Source organism: Malus domestica, chromosome 17 (assembly GCF_042453785.1).
Source record: "Malus domestica chromosome 17, GDT2T_hap1".
Classification (NCBI taxonomy): domain Eukaryota; kingdom Viridiplantae; phylum Streptophyta; class Magnoliopsida; order Rosales; family Rosaceae; genus Malus; species Malus domestica.
This window is the reverse complement of record NC_091677.1, coordinates 15,310,261-15,329,206: the sequence shown is the minus strand read 5'-3', so window position 1 is coordinate 15,329,206 and position 18,946 is coordinate 15,310,261. Positions and strand designations below refer to the sequence as shown.

The following is an 18,946-nucleotide window of genomic DNA, read 5'->3' as shown; positions in this document are numbered from 1 at the left end:
AGCCACATATATATATATATATATATATATAGAAAATAAATTGTCCACTCACAAGTATGTTGTTGGTTCGTAACCCCTGAGCCTTGCCTGGCCCCTCAAGTCCTCGGGATATATTTCCCCTATATGTGAAACAACTATAATAGAATTAATTAAAGCAAATATACGGAAACTTAAATAAAACCCTCATAGTTTGCTCAAACCTAGGGTTTAAATACATGAAATCGATCTACTCGATGTCACGGACCTACACAAATTTTCAGATAAATTTTTGGACACCGCACACGCCCTCACACCAGCCAAGGCACGGCCAGATGCACCACCATGCGCAGGCACGTGCCGTCCGTGTGACTGATGTCGTTAGGAATATTCCGTTAAAAGCTTAACAGAGGTTAATGGAGTTACCTGATGCCGTTAGAATATTCCGTCAACTTTGACAGAATATTCCCTATCTTCTCCGGCGAGCTCCGTCATCCGCCACCATCCTCCATCGCCGGTGCTGCCGTCTGCAACTCGAATCTCGTCGATTTTCTAGAAAATTTTAACCTTGCATAACTTCTTCATTTCTCAATCATTTGTTACCTACTTTATATGGATTTGAAGCTTATAAAGAGTATAATCGTATTATACCTCTTTGGATTTAAAAAAGTGGACGGAGGTGGTCGGAAAATGTCTCAAAAGATCCGGCCGAGACTGAGCCCCTCGAAACTCGGTTGTTTCGACATCCAAGCTTCTTCCAAATTGTACTAGAAGCTTCACGGAGTTGCGTACGAGCTTCCCTGAGCTTCAAAACTTCCTAAATCAGTCGAAAACACGTCGAACTCAAACTCATCCAATTCGGACCTCCCGAGTTAACGAGTCAAAACATGTCCAAACTGGGTATGGTTGTGATCGTGAAGATGAGATGAATGTAATGGTGAGGTTTTTAAGCTCGATCTACAAGCTTTGGTGCTCGTTCATTGCAGTTGCAAAGAAAGAAAGATTTCGAGAGGGGGAGAGAAAGCTTTTTCTTTTGTTTTTTCTAATTGGGTGCCGTGATGAGGGAATGGATGGGATTGGTGAGAGATTTGAGGGATTTGATTGGTGAGGGAGTGAAATAATGGGGAGTGCACGGGTTGGCTTTAAAGACCAAGGATATGGTTTAGATTTTGTACAGAAAAGAGAATCGAAAATCTATTTGAACTAGCGTTTTCACACTGATAAAAATTCTCGTACTCTCGCAACAACGTGTACAATATAAATGCGATAATGAGAAATAAAATAAAAACGATATAAACACCTCCACGTCACTTGCCTACAAGGGCATAATAGACAATTCACATAGTCGGGAAGAAATTACATAAATAATCTAGGGACGGGTCCTCACAGATAGGGGTATGTGAGAGGTAAATGGGTGTGCAGATAGTACCACCATATTCGCAAAATCAAGGATTGATATGGAAACGGGGGTGAAATACAAACTTCACCCTATATCGACCGAGATATCAGAAAATCCATGAATATCGATGATATTTACCGATCTACTATGATAATTTCGCCGGAACTCATTGTAGATTTTGAACTTTTGAAATTTGTTGAGACATTTGTCTCTATCTTCGACTAAATCTGAATGATTTGATATACTCACCCGAGTTGGCACTTGATCTCTCCATCTTGATCGCTCACCTCTATCTCCAAAACGTATATGTATTACTGACCTAGAATTTCAAATATTTTAATATGTTTGTTTATTTATTTAATATCTTAATCGTCATCTCCCTTTATATTAACATTAATTTATATAATCAGCTAATTAAATGTGTTGGATTTTCTGTTGAGATTGTTCACGTTTGAACTAAGTTATGTATTATTTTAAGAATATTTCAATTGTAGACCAATGGAAAAAGATTCAACAAAAGAAAAAAGAATAGTGGGATAAGGATGATTGACACATCCCGACCGAGATCGAGGCATGCTGACCGTCACGTGAGGGTGACGTAGTCATGTGCACAGTGCAGAAGCAATCAATATAAGAAATATACAAATAAATAAAGACCAAAAGATACTAATGAGCACTAATAAACGGGAAGTGCTAAGAGTGAGATACAAGTGTAATTACTCCTAATCAGAGCATAGAAAATCTAGGTGCAGTCCAGTAGGACAAGTACTAATTATACAGTACCAGAAGATGTCCTACTAAAAATATAATTTGTCAGAACGGCCGAAATCCTCAAACGCCGCCAACAGCAAGCCAACCTAAAACCTGGAAAAGCGTAAAACATAAAACGTGAGTGGGCAAAGACAAATGTTTTTCAAAACCATTTCATCATTAAAATGCTCTAACCCCTCGCCGTAAAACATGTATAATTTTCCCATAAATAGAATATAAACATATGCATAAATGTATATATAATTATCTCAATTCAAATCATACTTCACATAACCATATTCATAAGTATGCCATGCCAAAACATAAAATAGAATAAGTAATTCAAGTGAGAATAAATTCATGGAAAATAACATATTAGCCAGAACCCCTACATAAGTCTGTACCACTGAATTCATAGCTCATTAGTCAATCTAGCCGGAGTCATTACAATGACCTATACGGGACTACACTGCACATGAGTCCGAACCACTAAAAGGGTCTGTACGACAAGACTGGGTGTAATATAATTATGCTCAATACTACGCTTTCATGATAGCTGGGCGATAAATCGCTAGTCACCTATGATAGTTTGTACGACAAGACTCTGCGCCTAAATTGGATCCAATATGAGCATATGGTGCGGGAGGTGACATTACAAACAGGCATGTGTCATATCTCTGGCTAAATCACAATCACCCTAGGTGCAGGTTTATGAGCTCAATGTTTTTCAATTAATCACAGCCATTATTCACATTCACAATTCATGAACTCACCTGGGCTTACCTGAGCGTCCACAGCACCACAATTATATATTATGCATCATATACTAATTCATATACTGAACCTAAATTTATATGCATGGCATTTCAAGGCATACTTTCATTTAAACGTATTTTCTAGGAAAATCTCAAGTATATAAGTATATACTGAAAACCAAAAGCCCACTCACTGGTATGTCGAAGGGTTGTAGCCCCCGAGTCGCCCTTGACTGCGCTCGTCCTCAGGATAAGTCTCCCCTATATGCGAAACAACTATAAAAACGTTAATTTAAAGTACATAACCAATACTAGCTAATAACTTCTTCTACATTGCTCAAAAGGGATGTTTGAATATACCAATGTGATCTACACAACTCCACGAACATCCCCATATTTTAAAAATAATTTTCCGACCACCCACGCGCTGGCAAGAGCATGGCAATACGCGCAGGGAACCCTAACTGTCGTTAGGAATATTCCGTCAAAATAAAGAAATATTTTGTCAACTTTACTTGACGCCATTACTCTCCGTTAAGAATATTCCATCAACTTTGACAGAATATTCTTCTGTCTTCTCCGGTGGACCTCGTCGGCCATCGCCATCGCCGGAAAACTGGAAAATGTTTAAACCTTGATATCTCAGTCATTTTTCATCCAAATTTCATGAAACCAATACCAAATTGAAACTCTTACCTTGTAGAACATTTCCTTACCTGTTTAAAGCCCCAAAGATCACGGGATCTCACATAAGAAATTTGAGAGAAACCGGCCAAACTTGAAACTCACAATCCCGATGTCCAAAACTACCCAGCGAGCTACCCCGAGCTTCGTGAAGACCTTCTAAAGCTCCCTGTGAGCTTAAAATCCACTGAAACCTTCACATTTACGTGTTCATAAACAATGCATCAAATCGGAGGTTCTTGGTTCTCACGATCCCGATGTCCTTTCGATCAACTAAGGGTACCAATGTGTTCCTGGGCTTACAAGGAACACAAAACCAACCTTCAAGTCTTCGATATGTGACTGGTTGAAGGGTTTGAGGGTTTTCCGTACAAAGTGTACGGAAAATGTGAAATTTCGTTCCTGGATTTTATTATTATAATCTACGTATTGGTATTATAGAGATTTTATATTATTTTTTAGGAAATTAATTATTTAAAATCCGTAGACCATTCGAGGTCACAATTTATATTGTTGAATAGATTATAACGATATAGGCGAAAGCCGTTTGCGAGTCTAGATTATCACGGTATAGTTACTGACGTTTGAAGTTATTGCCAAAAAAAAATAAAAATTTGAAAAGATAAGAAAAAGCCACAGGAGTGGCTGAAAGAAAAAAAAAGCCACGGGAGTGGCGAGAGAAAGGAAAGAAAAAAAAAAGGAGAGGATCAGACAAAGGGAGCGTTACTGACGTTTGAAGTTATTGCCAAAAAAAAATAAAAATTTGAAAAGATAAGAAAAAGCCACAGGAGTGGCTGAAAGAAAAAAAAAAGAAAGCCACGGGAGTGGCGAGAGAAAGGAAAGAAAAAAAAAAGGATCAGACAAAGGGAGGGAAGGGAATTCCCCCCTCATTTCCCGTGACCCATTTAACCCTGTTTCCACCCGGCTTAATTTCGGGGATTCCGCCATTTTTTCGTTGAATCACCACCATCAAACACCTGCAAAACTCTCAGTAACTTCATATCTTCCATTTTGAAAGGTTTAAGGTCCAATTTCATGTAGAATTTCACCGGAGCACCGGAGGTGCTCGACGGCGATTCCGCCATTCCGACAAGTTACACCACCTACCACCACCTACCACCACCCTTAATCAACTCCCCTTGGACCCAAGAACAAGACCCAATCAGTTGTAGGGGCATTGGAACATCGAGGAAGTCAAATCGAAGAACACCCATCTTAGGGTTTTCGGCGAGTTTGAGCGATTTTGGAGCTTTTCCTGGCCAAATTGGACTTGGCCACAGGTATGAAAATTGCTCTACTCATTGATATCTACATTTTTGTGAAATTTGGTAATTTTTGGAGTTAGTCGAAAAATTGGGTTTCCGTTCATCGGAAACCGCCACTCATGGCGGCGCATATGGTGCCGCGTAGCCAGTGGGCCGACGATGCCTTTCTAAGTTCAACTAGATGTCCTGATTTTGTATTTAATATTCGTATGACGTGGTTTGATAGTTTGAACCTAATTTTCAATATGAGACATTACTTGATCAAAATATGAATCGATGATCCGACCGTTGGATTGTCACTAAACTTTAATACATTATAGTATGTAATATTTAAAGACAACTGGAACTGACGGATCAGAAATCCGACGTACGGATCTTCCCAAATTAGATTTCTAAATTAGTAAAATTAATTGTTAACTGCCACCCAATTCTAGTAATTGGCGGAGATCCAACTGTCGGATCATGTTGAGATTTTAGTATGTTATTCTTTGAGCATAATGTGGACCTTAGGAAGTTACAGATCCAAAATCTGATGTGCGAATCTACTGGATCAAATGATGTAGCATTGTGGATCCTACTGTTGATTGAGAATTGACTTTTGGTCAACATGTCTCTAAATGTTCTGAATAATAAAATTAGTACTATGGAAGGCTAAATAAAATCTAGTGGGATCACATTGGTATGATAGTGACCTGAATATATATGATATAGCTATTACCTTGATTTTTATATTAATATCATATGTGAATATGATATGGGTTATAAATGAAATTCTATTGAAATGTGAATTATATATATATAAATACACACACACACACATACCATAGACCTATGGTTATTGAATGTGAATTCTATTGAAGTGTTATTTTTATTTCTGGTCATCGATCTATTTTCATTAAGTATGATTTGACTTGTGCTTTGGAAATATGGGTTGTATTGTATGATTGGATTGATGTGATGAAATGTGAGGGCTAGTAGTGGACCATTAATCCATTGTCATGGGGTTTGTTACTTAGACACTTGTTTCACATCTTGTTTCCTTATTTCACTTTTTGTGTCATTCAGCGCTTTTAAATTACGTACTTGGTTCTTGTATTGTTTCTTCAAGCCGTTGTTGTGTCCCTTGGTCTTCCACTCGATTCCGTTGAGTGATGGTCCGGAATCGTATCCTGGTTCGGATTCTGTTGAGTGATGGTCCGGAATCGTACCCTGGCTCGGATTCCGTTGAGTGATGGTCCAGAATCATTTCTATTCTGCAATTCCGTTGAGTGATGGTCTGGAATTGTATCCAGCTTGTATTCCATTGGGTGGTTCTATATGCATGGTACTCTCCAATTCCGTTAAGTGATGGTCTGGAATCATATCCTGAGTTTGATTCCGTTGAATGGTCCGGAATCCCTTTGGTGACCTGGTTCCTTGAATTTGATTTCAGCTTCAGAAATGTAGGCTTCCGCCTAATTGTGCCGCTCTAACCCTGCATGTCAGTGTGTTGTATGGGTTATTATTTGGTGTGATTATTGGATGATGTTGGATGTAATTGTTAAGATTATGATATACCGTTGACCAATATGGCTATAGATTATTATTGCGCCTCGTCGATTGTTCCTTGAGATGTTACACGTTCTGAATTGTGTATTATGTTGAAATATGGCAGTTTATGTGATGAATATACGAGTGTAGTGAAAAGTTGAACTACGAATGGCTTGATCCTTATTGAAGGTACGTAGACAGTCTAACAAAGAGGTTAGATGCAGCCATAAAGTATACGCAAAATTATTATGCATCTAGATCTTGAATAATATTTTATGCATCATGTTAAGTTACGTGCATTTGGGGACGTCACGTGTCGATCTTGGACGTATGTCGGAATCGGGTGGTGACAGAAAATGGATGAATTCCGAGAGAAGAAGAGAAAGAGAGGTCAACGGCAATGATGTGGGTGTGTGTGTGGGGTCTAGATTTTGGGTCACCAACCAAAAACAAAGGAAAAATCTAAGTTCTAATTGGGTCCAAACAATTAGGATTTAAAATGATTGGCCCGTTTCACACACTCACGACCCAACGCTCAAAGGTAAAATCGACATTTCACGCCATCAATAAAAGTAATTCGGGATGGGCTGTGACAACGATTCTCTTTCCAGTGGAAAAAAAAGGACATGTTATATAGTAATTAATCATTAATTCTTGATTAATAAATGTGTTATGGTTTAATACAATATTCCTTAAAATTTAATTTTAAATTTTCATGTTTTTGAGAAAATTTTCATTATTATCCCCATGCATTTTAATGTCATTCTTTTATACAAAATCATAATTACACTAATGGGATGGTGAATAAATTAGTTGCAAAAATTTCTAAAATTTGAACCTAAAACCTCTTATTTATAAGTGAAGAAGAATTTCATTAGACCGTATTATTAAGTACCAAAATAAATTAATATATAATAAATAAATAAAACCTTAGCATTAAAAATATTGATATTAGTAAAAATATATATATATCTCATCTAACCCAGTACTATTGATTTGCTAGCTGGCATAACCAGTGAAAGAACCTTGATTGCCTTTTATTTTTTAGTTGATTGAGTGGGCTAAATAAAATAAGTACTAAAAAAAATTAGAGGATTCACTAAGGAAAAATCAGACCAAACATAAATAATAAAAGTCTTGGAGTGCGTAAGTTAGTAATCTTCAACTGTTGACTTCAAGAAACAAAAAGCCGTTGATAGCCAAGGGTTTGAACCCTTAGCCATGCAAATCCAGCCGTCTAATACACCGGACGCCGGACACCAAGGAATATCATCTTGAATATGTCCTGTAAACTCATCCATTACCAACGCAAAAAGGTAAGGACTTAAGGATGAGCCTTGATGTAATCCTACAGTTATGGAAAAGCTTTCGGTTTGTCCTTCATGAGTTCTTACGGCAGTCTTTGCTCCTTCATACATATCCTTTATAGCTTGGATACGAGTAGCATATATCCAAGCTATAAAGGATATGTATGAAGGAGCAAAGCTTATTTATTGATATCCCCGATAAGTTACAAATATGTACATATACATGAGTCAAAATAAACAAACAAGAGGGAGCCTTCACAAAGGTTGCTTAGGAGAAGTCTCAGCAGTCGGTAGAGCCCCAGAAAGAAAAGGCACCGGAGGGGGATCATTCGAAGCCTCAGTACTGGACAGAACCCTAGAAGAAGAAGGCATCAGAGGTTGATCATTTGGAGCTTCATTACGCGGTACAGCCCCAGAAGACGAAGGCAATAAATGCCTTTGGAACAAACCCACAAACCTCTGATGATCAAGTAAAACCTGACCATCAGATTCCTTCATCTGGTCAAGCTTCCTCTTCATGTTTGTAGCATAGTCATGTGCGAGCCGGTGCAACTGTTTATTCTCATGCTTGAGCCCTCTAATATCCTATTTGAGACTCATCACTTCAGCCGCTAATGATTCAACTTGGCGGGTTCGAGCAAATAGGCGTTGGGCCATATTAGACACAAAACCTGCACACTGAACACTGAGAGCCAGAGAATCCTTAACAGCCAACTCATCAAACCGTTTGGAAAGTAGTCTGTTATCTTTGGGAGTGAGAAGGTTCATGGCCACCACCGCAGCGGTCATATCATTCTTCATCACGGAATCCCCAACGGTAAGAGGATCAGTAGGGGAGACAAAGGATGGGTGCCATATGTTGTCTGGAGAAGGCGTGGCTGCCTCTTCAACAAGGTTCAAGTCAAAACGACGGTCGGAGGGGCCAGACATTTTCAAAGGTGTTGAAGAGAGAAGAGGTCGGACAAATCAAGATCTTAGAAGTGCAAGAATGGAGCTTCTACTGGTGGAGATTCAAGTGTGCTTTGGAACTTAATGCCAGCCTCTATAAAAATCTGCACTCGACGGAGATTCAGAAATCGAAGAGGCGCCTGCTCAGAAATCGAAGAGGCGTTTGCTTTCTCAAAAGCTGGGTTGCTCAGAGACCACGAGGGTTGATCTCAGAAATCGAAGAGGCGTTTGCTTTCTCAAAAGCTGGGCTGCTCAAAGACCACGAATGCCGATTTCAGAAATCGAACAGGCGCTTGCTTTTTCAAAAGCTGGGCTACTCAGAGACCACGATGACCGATATCAGAAATCGAAGAGGCACCTACTTTTTCAGCCTTGTCAGCACCTGTCACACGCACATTCAGCTTTGCGGAAATTACGGGCATTCTGTCGAAGATTTCTGGTGACATTAGCTCATGGGTACCACAGATAACTTTGCCAAAGTTCTCTGACAAAGTTGAGACACGTGAAACTTACAGCTCCCACTACATCGCTCTGACCAAGAAGGGTAAAAGAATAGCAAATAAACAGCACTAACAAAGTTTAGACACATAAATTTTGAAGGTCTAGCTACCGTATTATTACCCACAAGGGTAAAGGAAAGTACCACTGCTGGATAATTGGAAAGTCCCTGTGTGTCAACCTCTGTGCTCCGTGGCAAGGTAAACTAGCAAACATGCCCAACCTTTACTCACATTCGAGAAAACACTCCCAACAAGATTGCTTAATCCAAAATCGAAGAGGCACCGCCCTCCGAATCTCGAGAGCCAGACTCCCAACATGATTACTTTCTCAAAAATCGAAGAGACACCGCTCTCCGAATCTCGAGAGCCAGACCCCCAGCAGGATTGCTTTCTCAAAAATCGAAGAGGCATCGTTCTCCGAATCTCGAGAGCTAGATCCCCGACAGGATTGCTTGTTCAAAAACCGAAGAGGCACCACTTTCTCAACTTCGAGAGCCAAACCTCCTTGGATAAAGCTTGTCTGTAATCTTCACACACAAAATCAGCTTTCCAGATACCACAGACCACTTTTTGAAAGTGCTTTGACAGAGTTAAAACATGTGAAGCTGGCAGCTCCCACTACCGTGCTATGACCAAGCAGGGTAAATGAATAGCATTACTACTTGTTGTTAGGGAGACTCCTATATATGTCGACCTCCATCCCCAACAGACAGGCAGACCTGCAAAAATGCTCAACCCTTCCTCATATCTGAGAGGGCACTCCCAACGAAGCCTTTCGAAATATTCAGCTTTCTTTCCCCCCGATAATACCTCTGCAAACAAGCTATACTAGAGCAAGAATATCTCATATCATCAGGGTTAAAAGCAAGAGTATCCCATATCATGCTTTTTTCCTGTCTTTTCCTTTGGCCTTGTTTTTACCTGCAAGACAATGAGAAAGAAAGCAATCAGTTAGCACTTGGAATCAAGCTTCCAGTCAGGAACTGACTGCCTAGAACCCCTTACCTGATTACTTACCTGGCATTGCTCTCGAGTACTCATCTTCAACATCTTATGCTTCCAGGGAAGATACCGCATCTGCCTGAGGAACAGATAGGGCAAGTGAGAAGGATACAAGGAAGCATGTGGAGACAAGCATAACAGCACACGTGCCGATACATCCACTACTTTGTCAAAAGCAAAAGTATCCCATATCAGCAGGGTCGAACGTACTCTAGATTTGATGGACTTGTTTTGACCCTCAAATTCTTCAGTCGGCCTTATACTCTGGAGGAAACCAGAAAACCCTCCAGCCCAGTTCAAGAATAAGCTTGTGGAAAGTTACTTCTTCAAAAGCAAAAGTATCTCATATCATCTCTTCTCATTTTTCTTCTCTTTATCCTTCATGCTGCCTGCAAGATAAGGAAAATGAGAACAATCAGCCGAAACTTGAAATCAAACTTCTGATCTGTGACTGATTGCTTGAAATTCTGATTGCTTACCTTGTCTGTCACCTCTTTCAGCAGATCCTCTAGCTCGGCGACTTGGGGGACTCCTACTACATGGTTTGTATCGCGCTTGACCAAGCCTGAAACTACAAGTAAGCTTCAAGTGAAATTGATACATTACCTTGTGCATCTCCACCAGTTAAAGATACAACCCCTGGATGGAGGAAGAGTACTTCCAAAGAAGATGTCACATCTACCTATGAGACAGATAAGGCAAGTGAAGACGATACCACACTTCGGTACTTAGAAGTTTCATGATTACGATATCATTCTCCCACAATATTTCCTAATGTCATTTGTACTAAATCATTCACTTGTACTCACTAAAGGAGAGCTTAAACCTATGTACTTGTGTAAACCCTTCGCAATTAATGAGAACTCCTATATTCCGTGGACGTAGCCAATCTGGGTGAACCACGTACATCTTGTGTTTGCTTTCCTGTCTCTATCCATTTATATACTTATCCACACTAATGACCGGAGCAATCTAGCCAAGATCACAAAAAGCGACCGTTTTCGCTACCTAGGATCTATCTTGCAAAAGAACGGAGAATTAGATGGAGATCTCAACCATAGAATACAAGCTGGATGGATGAAGTGGAAGAGTGCATCCGGCGTGTTGTGGGACCGTCGTAGGCCACTGAAACTCAAGGAAAAATTTTATAAGATGGCAATAAGGCCAGCGATGCTGTATGGCACAGAATGTTGGGCGGTGAAGCATCAACACGTACACAAAATGGGTGTAGCGGAGATGAGGATGCTTCGTGGGATGTGTGGGCACACGAGAAATGATAAGATTGGGAATGAGGATATCCGAGGTAAAGTAGGAGTAGCCGAAATTGAAGGAAAGATGAGAGAAAATCGGTTACGGTGGTTTGGACATGTGCAAAGAAGGCCTACTGACGCTCCGGTTCTAATATGTGACTACGGGACAAAGGTTCAGGGCCGAAGGGGTAGAGGAAGACCTAGGAAAACTTTGGAAGAGACCCTAAGAAAAGACTTAGAGTACTTGGATCTAACGGAGGACATGACACAAAACCGAGCGCAATGGCGTTCTAGGATTCATATAGCCGACCCCACTTAGTGGGAAAAAGCTTTGTTGTTGTTGTTGTTGTTGTTGTTGTCAATTATGTTGAGAGGATAATAAGAATCCTCACAATGTTCATCATACACCATGCATCTAGAAATTATTTTGAATTTTTTTATTTAAAATTGAACACAAACCGTACATAACGAAAGCTAGTTGCACGATATAAAACATATAATATAGTAGGTTTTTTTCCTCAAGGTCTTTTTGCTGCATACTTTTTATTGAACTGCCTGCGAAAATGGGAAACATTACAAAGGCAAAAACAGGAACCAATATCTTTCAAGAGAACTACTCTCTCACTCAAAACCTTATGAAACTAATGACTACAATCGGAAAGTCGCACCCACGACGCATATGATACATGAAGCCCGTCATCGGCTTCGTGGAACCGGTAAAAACAAAACCCTTTTTCATTCAGATACCGATGCGCTCTTTATGAATATGAGAGACATCAGGCAACCTAATCACATGTTAACAAAAAACTGAAAGTAGTATTGAAGTTTGTGTCACATACAAACGGGGAGAAATCCATGTCTTCCTAACCGGTCTGAGAGGAAGGCACGGGAGCTGGCATCGCATCTTCAAGTTTTACTCTGGCACCAATGGAGCCGTCGGAAGCAGGACTAGCTCTTTCGGAAAGGGTAGTAGGCTCTTTACTGCCCTCATCCAAGCGGACGACTTGAGCAAAACTCTTGGACATGTGCTTGATGAAATCACTGGGAATTTGAACAGTACTTTTGTGCTCATTTTCTCCAACTACACCGACAGCAATCAGGCTGGCTTGCTGTCTGGCCTTCCGCTCTTGCATTGCTTTCTGCCGGTCTTCATAAAATTCAAAATCATCTAGAATCGACATCTCTGTTTCATAGTTCTTGAAGATATTCAACAACTCAATTCCCTGCTCCAATTTTACCTGCACACATATGGGAGCAAAACCAGGAGTTGTAAGGAAAAAGTACAAGACTAACCAAAATACAACGCGCTTCAAGATTTCTACTCTACAATTTAAAACCTAGTTTTCCATCAAATTCAAATGAATAACATATATCACATGCTGTGCACTAGAATAACCTCCGTACGGTCATCTCCTTTACATAGGACAAGTAAAACTATAAAAGGGGAAACAGGAGGACAAAGCCTACAAATGATTCAAAATCTTTGAGGCTTAGGGTATGTAGGACCTAAGAATCAGAATTCGAATATATTTGTATTAAGCAAGTAAAACAAGATAAAAATTCAGACTCTATAGCATGATTAGCATCAGAATTTACACCAAAAGCGTCGGAGGTACATTTCACACAGAATTTTCGGAGGCATTCGAGCCTGAGAAATACCAAGAGCTTCCGCAATAAAGATAACATCTACCTAAGCTGGGATAGTTAATAGTCCATAAACAGGCAATGACAGAAAGATCGACAACAGACAAAAGCTCAGTCAAGCTACTATAAGTATTCTTAAAAAAAAACCTAAATATCTAGATTTCCCCTAGTAAGGATATTGCTTTTACGAACTGCATGCAATATATATCCTACATTGTAGAAAAAGAAGAACAAAAAGGCTTGTTCACAAAATGTCACCTCTTGAGTATCTCGGCTGTTAGTTACAGGCTTGTTGTCATTATTTTCAAGAATGATGTGACGAAACTGACTGTTGGGAACGTCTTTAATCATATGCCACTTCACAGGAAACTGGCCACTCCATTTGTCTTGCTGCCAGTAATCCAGACTCTTGTCAAAATCAACAGGTCCAATCATTTCAGCCACCCCACAGAACTGAGCACTAGCATTCACCTGATATTATGAAGTACAGCAATGTAAGGGTAAACTGGGCAGCAAGGACAAAATACAAAGAACAAGAAATGGAAATGGAAGAAATCATGTAGCATACGTTACTTATCTTGTGAACATCACCAAAAACAATTGCATCTGAAGAAAAGATTGTACAATTACGTACCGAAAAGAAGAGAAAAACAGTGCAGCCATCATGCATCTCCTTAGCTTCACAATATGCAGCATCCAACTTTCTGTTACCATTTGGCGTGCTGGCCCAGACACCATATTTGATGCTCTTGTGAACATTATCTTCACTATATGACTTGATAATGAAGAACTTAGCATCTTTGTAGTCTGTTACAAAATCAGGCCTGTTGAATGATTCATCAAGGACCTTGGTTGTAGAAGCGTTATGTTTGGTGTTCTCCACACAGCTATCAGCCATGATTTGACTCTTTGGCTTTGAGGCCCTCGGGCCTCGATTCTGCTCACAAAGAATATCAAGGGGGGCATTGCAACTGCATATAGGATCGCTGCCCCTCACATGCCGCTTGCTATTTCCTAATGATAGAAAGCCACGATTGTTAGCTCCAAAGCTAGAAAATGGTGAACTTCCAAGGCCAGATCCCTGATTAAAACCACTGGGCATGTAGCCTCTGTTATAAGAGTTTGAACCAGACCCAAACCCATACATCGACCTTTGTTCTTGAGAAGCCTGCCGAAAAACGACTATTCAATAATACTAGAATCCATGAGTCTAATCAAAATTCAGCAAGTTCCAGATGATGGTGTCAATGACAATCAATTCACATCACTGCGATATATAGGCTGGCATCATTGTCAAGATATTGCATTCATAAAAGATAAGCCAAAGTTGCATCACACCAAAAATGGAAGATGCAGTGACCTAAGGATCTACACCTGAACACCAATATTGGTAGATACCCGTAGTTATTAAATCCAACGATTTCTTAATATAGATATTTAACCAACTCAATAAACTATACTACATTCTTCATTGCCATTGATATAAATTTCAATGTCTTGATTTGGATAACATTGAATCCTATGATGGACTTTGAGTCTAGTGTACAGTATTTTACTAAAAAATATTGCACTGTTGCAATCAGTTTTCCTTGCAAGACATAGAAATACCAACAACAAAGATTCTAGTTACGGTGCATTACAAAGACTAATATCTTAATAACCATGATTTACAAAAATACAAAATCTCGATGCATCAATAAGAAAAAGCAGAGGGTAAATGACTTAAGAACAGGGGTCAACAGGGCAGCACATGTGACAGTAAGAGTCAAAAGCAGCTTGAAGAAACTGTTAAAAGGAAAGCGGGAGGTGAGGGAGGAAAGGAGTGAGTAGAATGTATACTTCCTGCAAAACTTTAAGGACTTCCATACAGAAATTATGACCGAGTGCAAATATATTTTGAGCAAAAGTATCTAAGATAACATTTTGTGCAAAATATATACAAGTCCTCCAAGATTTGAAGGAAGAGAAGAAACCAGAAATCAGTTTCAAAAGCATTGTTGAAACAGGAAAGGAGAGAAAAAAGAACAAATGAGATTTCAAAAGATCGTAGTTTGAAGACATGCACAGGCATGAGAACATACCATTCCAATATTCTGCCCAAATGAGCCCAGTGGGCCAATTGGCTGTGGAGATACTGATGGCGAAAAGGGACTCAAAGACCTGTGCCTATCTGAGGGTTTCGGCCAGTCTGACCAAAGGCCTCCAGATCTAAATCCATCAAATCCTTGCTGCAAATCATGAAAACCCTGACTACCAGGATTTCCAGGATAATTGCCTCTACCAAAAGATCCCACTGAAGGATGATAACCAGGCCTTGGTCCAAAAAGCATATTGTCACCTTGTTGGTCGATATTAACTAAGGTGGTGAGCTCTGGTTGTGACACTGTGGTAGGTGAGGTAATATATTGCATGCTAGGATGACCAAGCTGCTGATAATATGGCGGTCCCGAAAATGGGTATTGCTGGGGAGAATATAACTGTGCATCTCCACCTACGGACGGCATTGGTGTTGTAACCGGGGAGTAAGGCCCGTACGGCATTTGTGGATTGTAGCCATATCCAGAATGAAAGACTAAAGAAGGATTCTCATTGTAGACACCCTAATCAAGATTGAAAATTAACGAAAATTACAATTAGTTAACCTGAAAGAAAGAAATGTTTATATATGAATGACAATGCATAAAGATACACTCACAGGAGAATTAATCTCCAATCCTTCAGTGTTGATGTATGGAGAATATTCGTCCCACTCAGCAGTTCTATTTTCATAACCTACATCACAGATGATTACATTGTATCTATACTTACATTCTATAAGTGAGAGCAACACAAAACATAACCAAAAACTTCAAAGGACTAATTTAACAATTATTTTCCTTACACGACATATGTCAAAAACTATCATTCTCTCAAGAATTATAGTTAAAAATCCATTTATGAATACTAGCCTCCAAGGCAGTACTGACTACTGACCAAAGGAAAAAAAAATACTAGGTCAGCTACAAATGCACAAACTTCGGAATTTATATTCCAACCTCACAATGTAAACCAGATTTTGATTGGATTACTAAACACGAAAAAGAGGAAAAAAATCCTTCCTGATGAGGTGAATCACTGTAATGTTGATAAGGCCAACAAACAGTGAAGCGGCCAACTAACTCTGAAGCGTATTTTCAGACTCAATCCAGCTGTGAATGGCCCATTTCCATGGCTGCACATCCAGACCCAGAGGAATAAAAGACTAACCTCTATAGTAGAAGGTCTGGGCCTGAGGGGCATATACATTAGGTGGAAAAACAGTGTGATCTCCACCTGAACCAAAAGGACCCGATTGACCTGCTGCCTCCCTTGGAAGACCTATAGTGGCAGCATCCGGAGAAGGATTAGGAGAAACTGACCTCTCATTTTTTGCGACATGGGGCTGATAACAGATAAATAAACGAAAGTCGTCATGCACAGCAGGGAGTAAAGAAAAAGAATTGAAATTTAAAATTACACAGAACTGGCAATGGATCAGAAGAGCATTGTACTGGATTCACAACTACCTGCTCCTTCATGCTATCTGGTTCAGCAGGTTTCTCTTCTGCATCCATGGTCAGTATGCTCAGTGATTTAGTAGTCTTAGAAACATAGGGAGTACAAATTATTGACTAACCAAAGCAAAATGTGGGGATAGGAAAACTTGAAGCTATGAATATGTGCACACATATCCACGCATGCACACCTACCCACACACGATAAATAGAAGTACATGAATATATTTCGTGGTCATGTCTACATGAATATAGAAAAAAGTAAAAAACAAAAATAGAGATAAAGGTCTGAACTTCACAAAAGCTGTCATAGATATGAACCTAACCGCTCAAACTATAAACAATGATATTCATGGAACAAGAAATGTTTTTGGATACACAATGAACCATGATGTCCAGCTGTAATTTTATCAAGAGAGCTTCTAGCAATAACCCAGAAAGAGATTCTAGCGACAACCCAAATTGCAGAAAGAACTAAAAAAAAAATTTTCACAAATTTTTCAAGGAAAAGAAAAATAAACAGAAGATCTTGGACTAAAAGGCCTCATTTTCTTTCATCCTATAAAAATCTTGAACTTTTCCAATTCATCCACCTCCTACTAGACTAGGAACAACAGCTTTCCGTTTCAAACTGCCTCCCCCCAGTCCTCAGTAAACCAGACCATGACAATACACATATAAAGACTACAACGAACAGAAGTGTGATGCTCTATTACCTATATAATTCTAGTTCAGGGAAAGTTGACATTTTGTGCCATATCAAAGACAGGCTTCTTCAAACACAAGACCCGAGTCTGAAAGTAGTTTATGCACACGATACATTAATTCGATTGCACAACCACTATATAGTCTCTAGTATACTTTTTGTTGACAGCAATGAATGCCGAAGTAATTCCAACAGCCCGAAAATGATTACTAAACTTGTATCTTCACTGCATACATGCATGAATACATTGATCCATGATTCCGTATCCGAGTATCAACTATTGGAACTAAACTATGACTGAGCTCGATGCAACACATTCACACGATCAAGCACATCATTCAAAAAATGACCTCAAACACAAAACCGAAACACGAAAACAGAATATGAACAACCAAATCTTACAACAATTCCGTCAGAAAGACAATACCCAGAATCTACTAGATCACCATTTCCACACTCCTCCAAGCCAGATCAGGATAAAGTTCCACACAGCAAGGCAATCACAGATGCCAAAGTTCCCACTACAGAAATCACTAAAACCCGAAATCCCCAATACATACACCAAAAATTTCACCAGTTCATTGACTGTACATACAAAGCAAAGCCAAGAAAACAAACCCATCTGAGGAAACGATCAACAAACAAAACCCAGATTTTAAAAATAATAAAATGATTAAAATTCATGAGTCGGAATTAATCAAAGAGAAAAAAAAAAGGGAGATTATTCATGAAATGAGAATGCTGTAGATTGACGTACCGGAAGTACGATCTGGAGCCTGCGGTTGGTTTGCCGCCATGAATCTCAAGTAAAGACCTTCAATTTCCACAGAAACACCACCACCCACGAGAATCTATACAGGAGGCAGAGTATCTACCTATACATGTATGTATGTGTGTGTGTATATATATATTACCTCTCTCTACTCTCTCTCTCTCTCGATCTAGTTATAAGAAATAAAAACATTATTATTACTATTATTATTAAAAATTATACTCTATTTGTTTTATAACGTACGCCATATTTTTCCTGGAGAAACAAGAAGTTTTTCGCTTTCGTTTTTTTATTTTTGATTTTTGTTTTTTTCAATTCTCAATTATCGAAATGAATTTTTAGTATAACGTCGTTTTTTATCGTTATTTAGTCAAATTTTTATGGACGTGTCTTTGATAATTGATCAATATATTTAGTTTGGATTAATTGAGCAATTGTTATTTATTTTTTAATCAAATCAGTCAAATTTTCTTTGAAGAGTTATTCAAAATAATTGTTCGACATTGAATCACTATTATGTAATTGACAATTGACTATTATGTCGTAGGTATTTGATCATTATGATATCGATATTGAATTTTGATCATCTCAACCATTAAAGTGTAATTTGCAACTATTTCAATTATTTTTATAATGATTTTTTGTGAAAATTGCAATCACTTTTGTGACTATTTTTTAAATTTTGAGTGCCTGACATCTGCAAATGGATCATTACTTTTGTGTCCGTGCTAGCCGCTGCACGTGTGGGTCAAGCATTTGGTAACTAGAAACTCTGTCTCAAAGTGGAAAAATGAAAAATGAATTTAGGTCTTCCTAATTAGAAAAAATGGAAAAAGAAATATCATGAGAGGAAAATGGAAAAATAGAAACTCTGTCGCAAAGTGAAATGTACGAATAACATTACAAAGTTAGTTTTCAGTGTTCC

General features: G+C 39.0%; 1 protein-coding gene across 10 annotated transcripts; it reads right to left on the bottom strand.

The window, feature by feature from the left end:
* Nucleotides 1-11,966: 11,966 nt before the first annotated feature.
* LOC103405681 (YTH domain-containing protein ECT4-like) lies at nucleotides 11,967-18,229 on the bottom strand. 10 transcript variants are annotated; one of them, XM_029096941.2, is made up of 8 exons: nucleotides 18,007-18,229; nucleotides 16,550-16,630; nucleotides 16,257-16,431; nucleotides 15,706-15,782; nucleotides 15,092-15,610; nucleotides 13,645-14,178; nucleotides 13,269-13,481; nucleotides 11,967-12,604 (listed from the first exon to the last, which is right to left on the bottom strand). In XM_029096941.2, exons 2-8 carry the CDS (start codon nucleotides 16,601-16,603, stop codon nucleotides 12,230-12,232), a joined length of 1,947 nt encoding a protein of 648 aa, XP_028952774.2. In that variant the 5' UTR covers nucleotides 16,604-16,630; nucleotides 18,007-18,229; the 3' UTR covers nucleotides 11,967-12,229. The 10 variants fall into 10 exon arrangements, with proteins under 10 accessions (XP_028952774.2, XP_008342932.3, XP_008342930.3 ...); XM_008344710.4 differs by having other exon boundaries at nucleotides 16,556-16,630; XM_008344708.4 differs by having other exon boundaries at nucleotides 16,556-16,593.
* Between the last annotated feature and the right edge of the window lie 717 nt (nucleotides 18,230-18,946).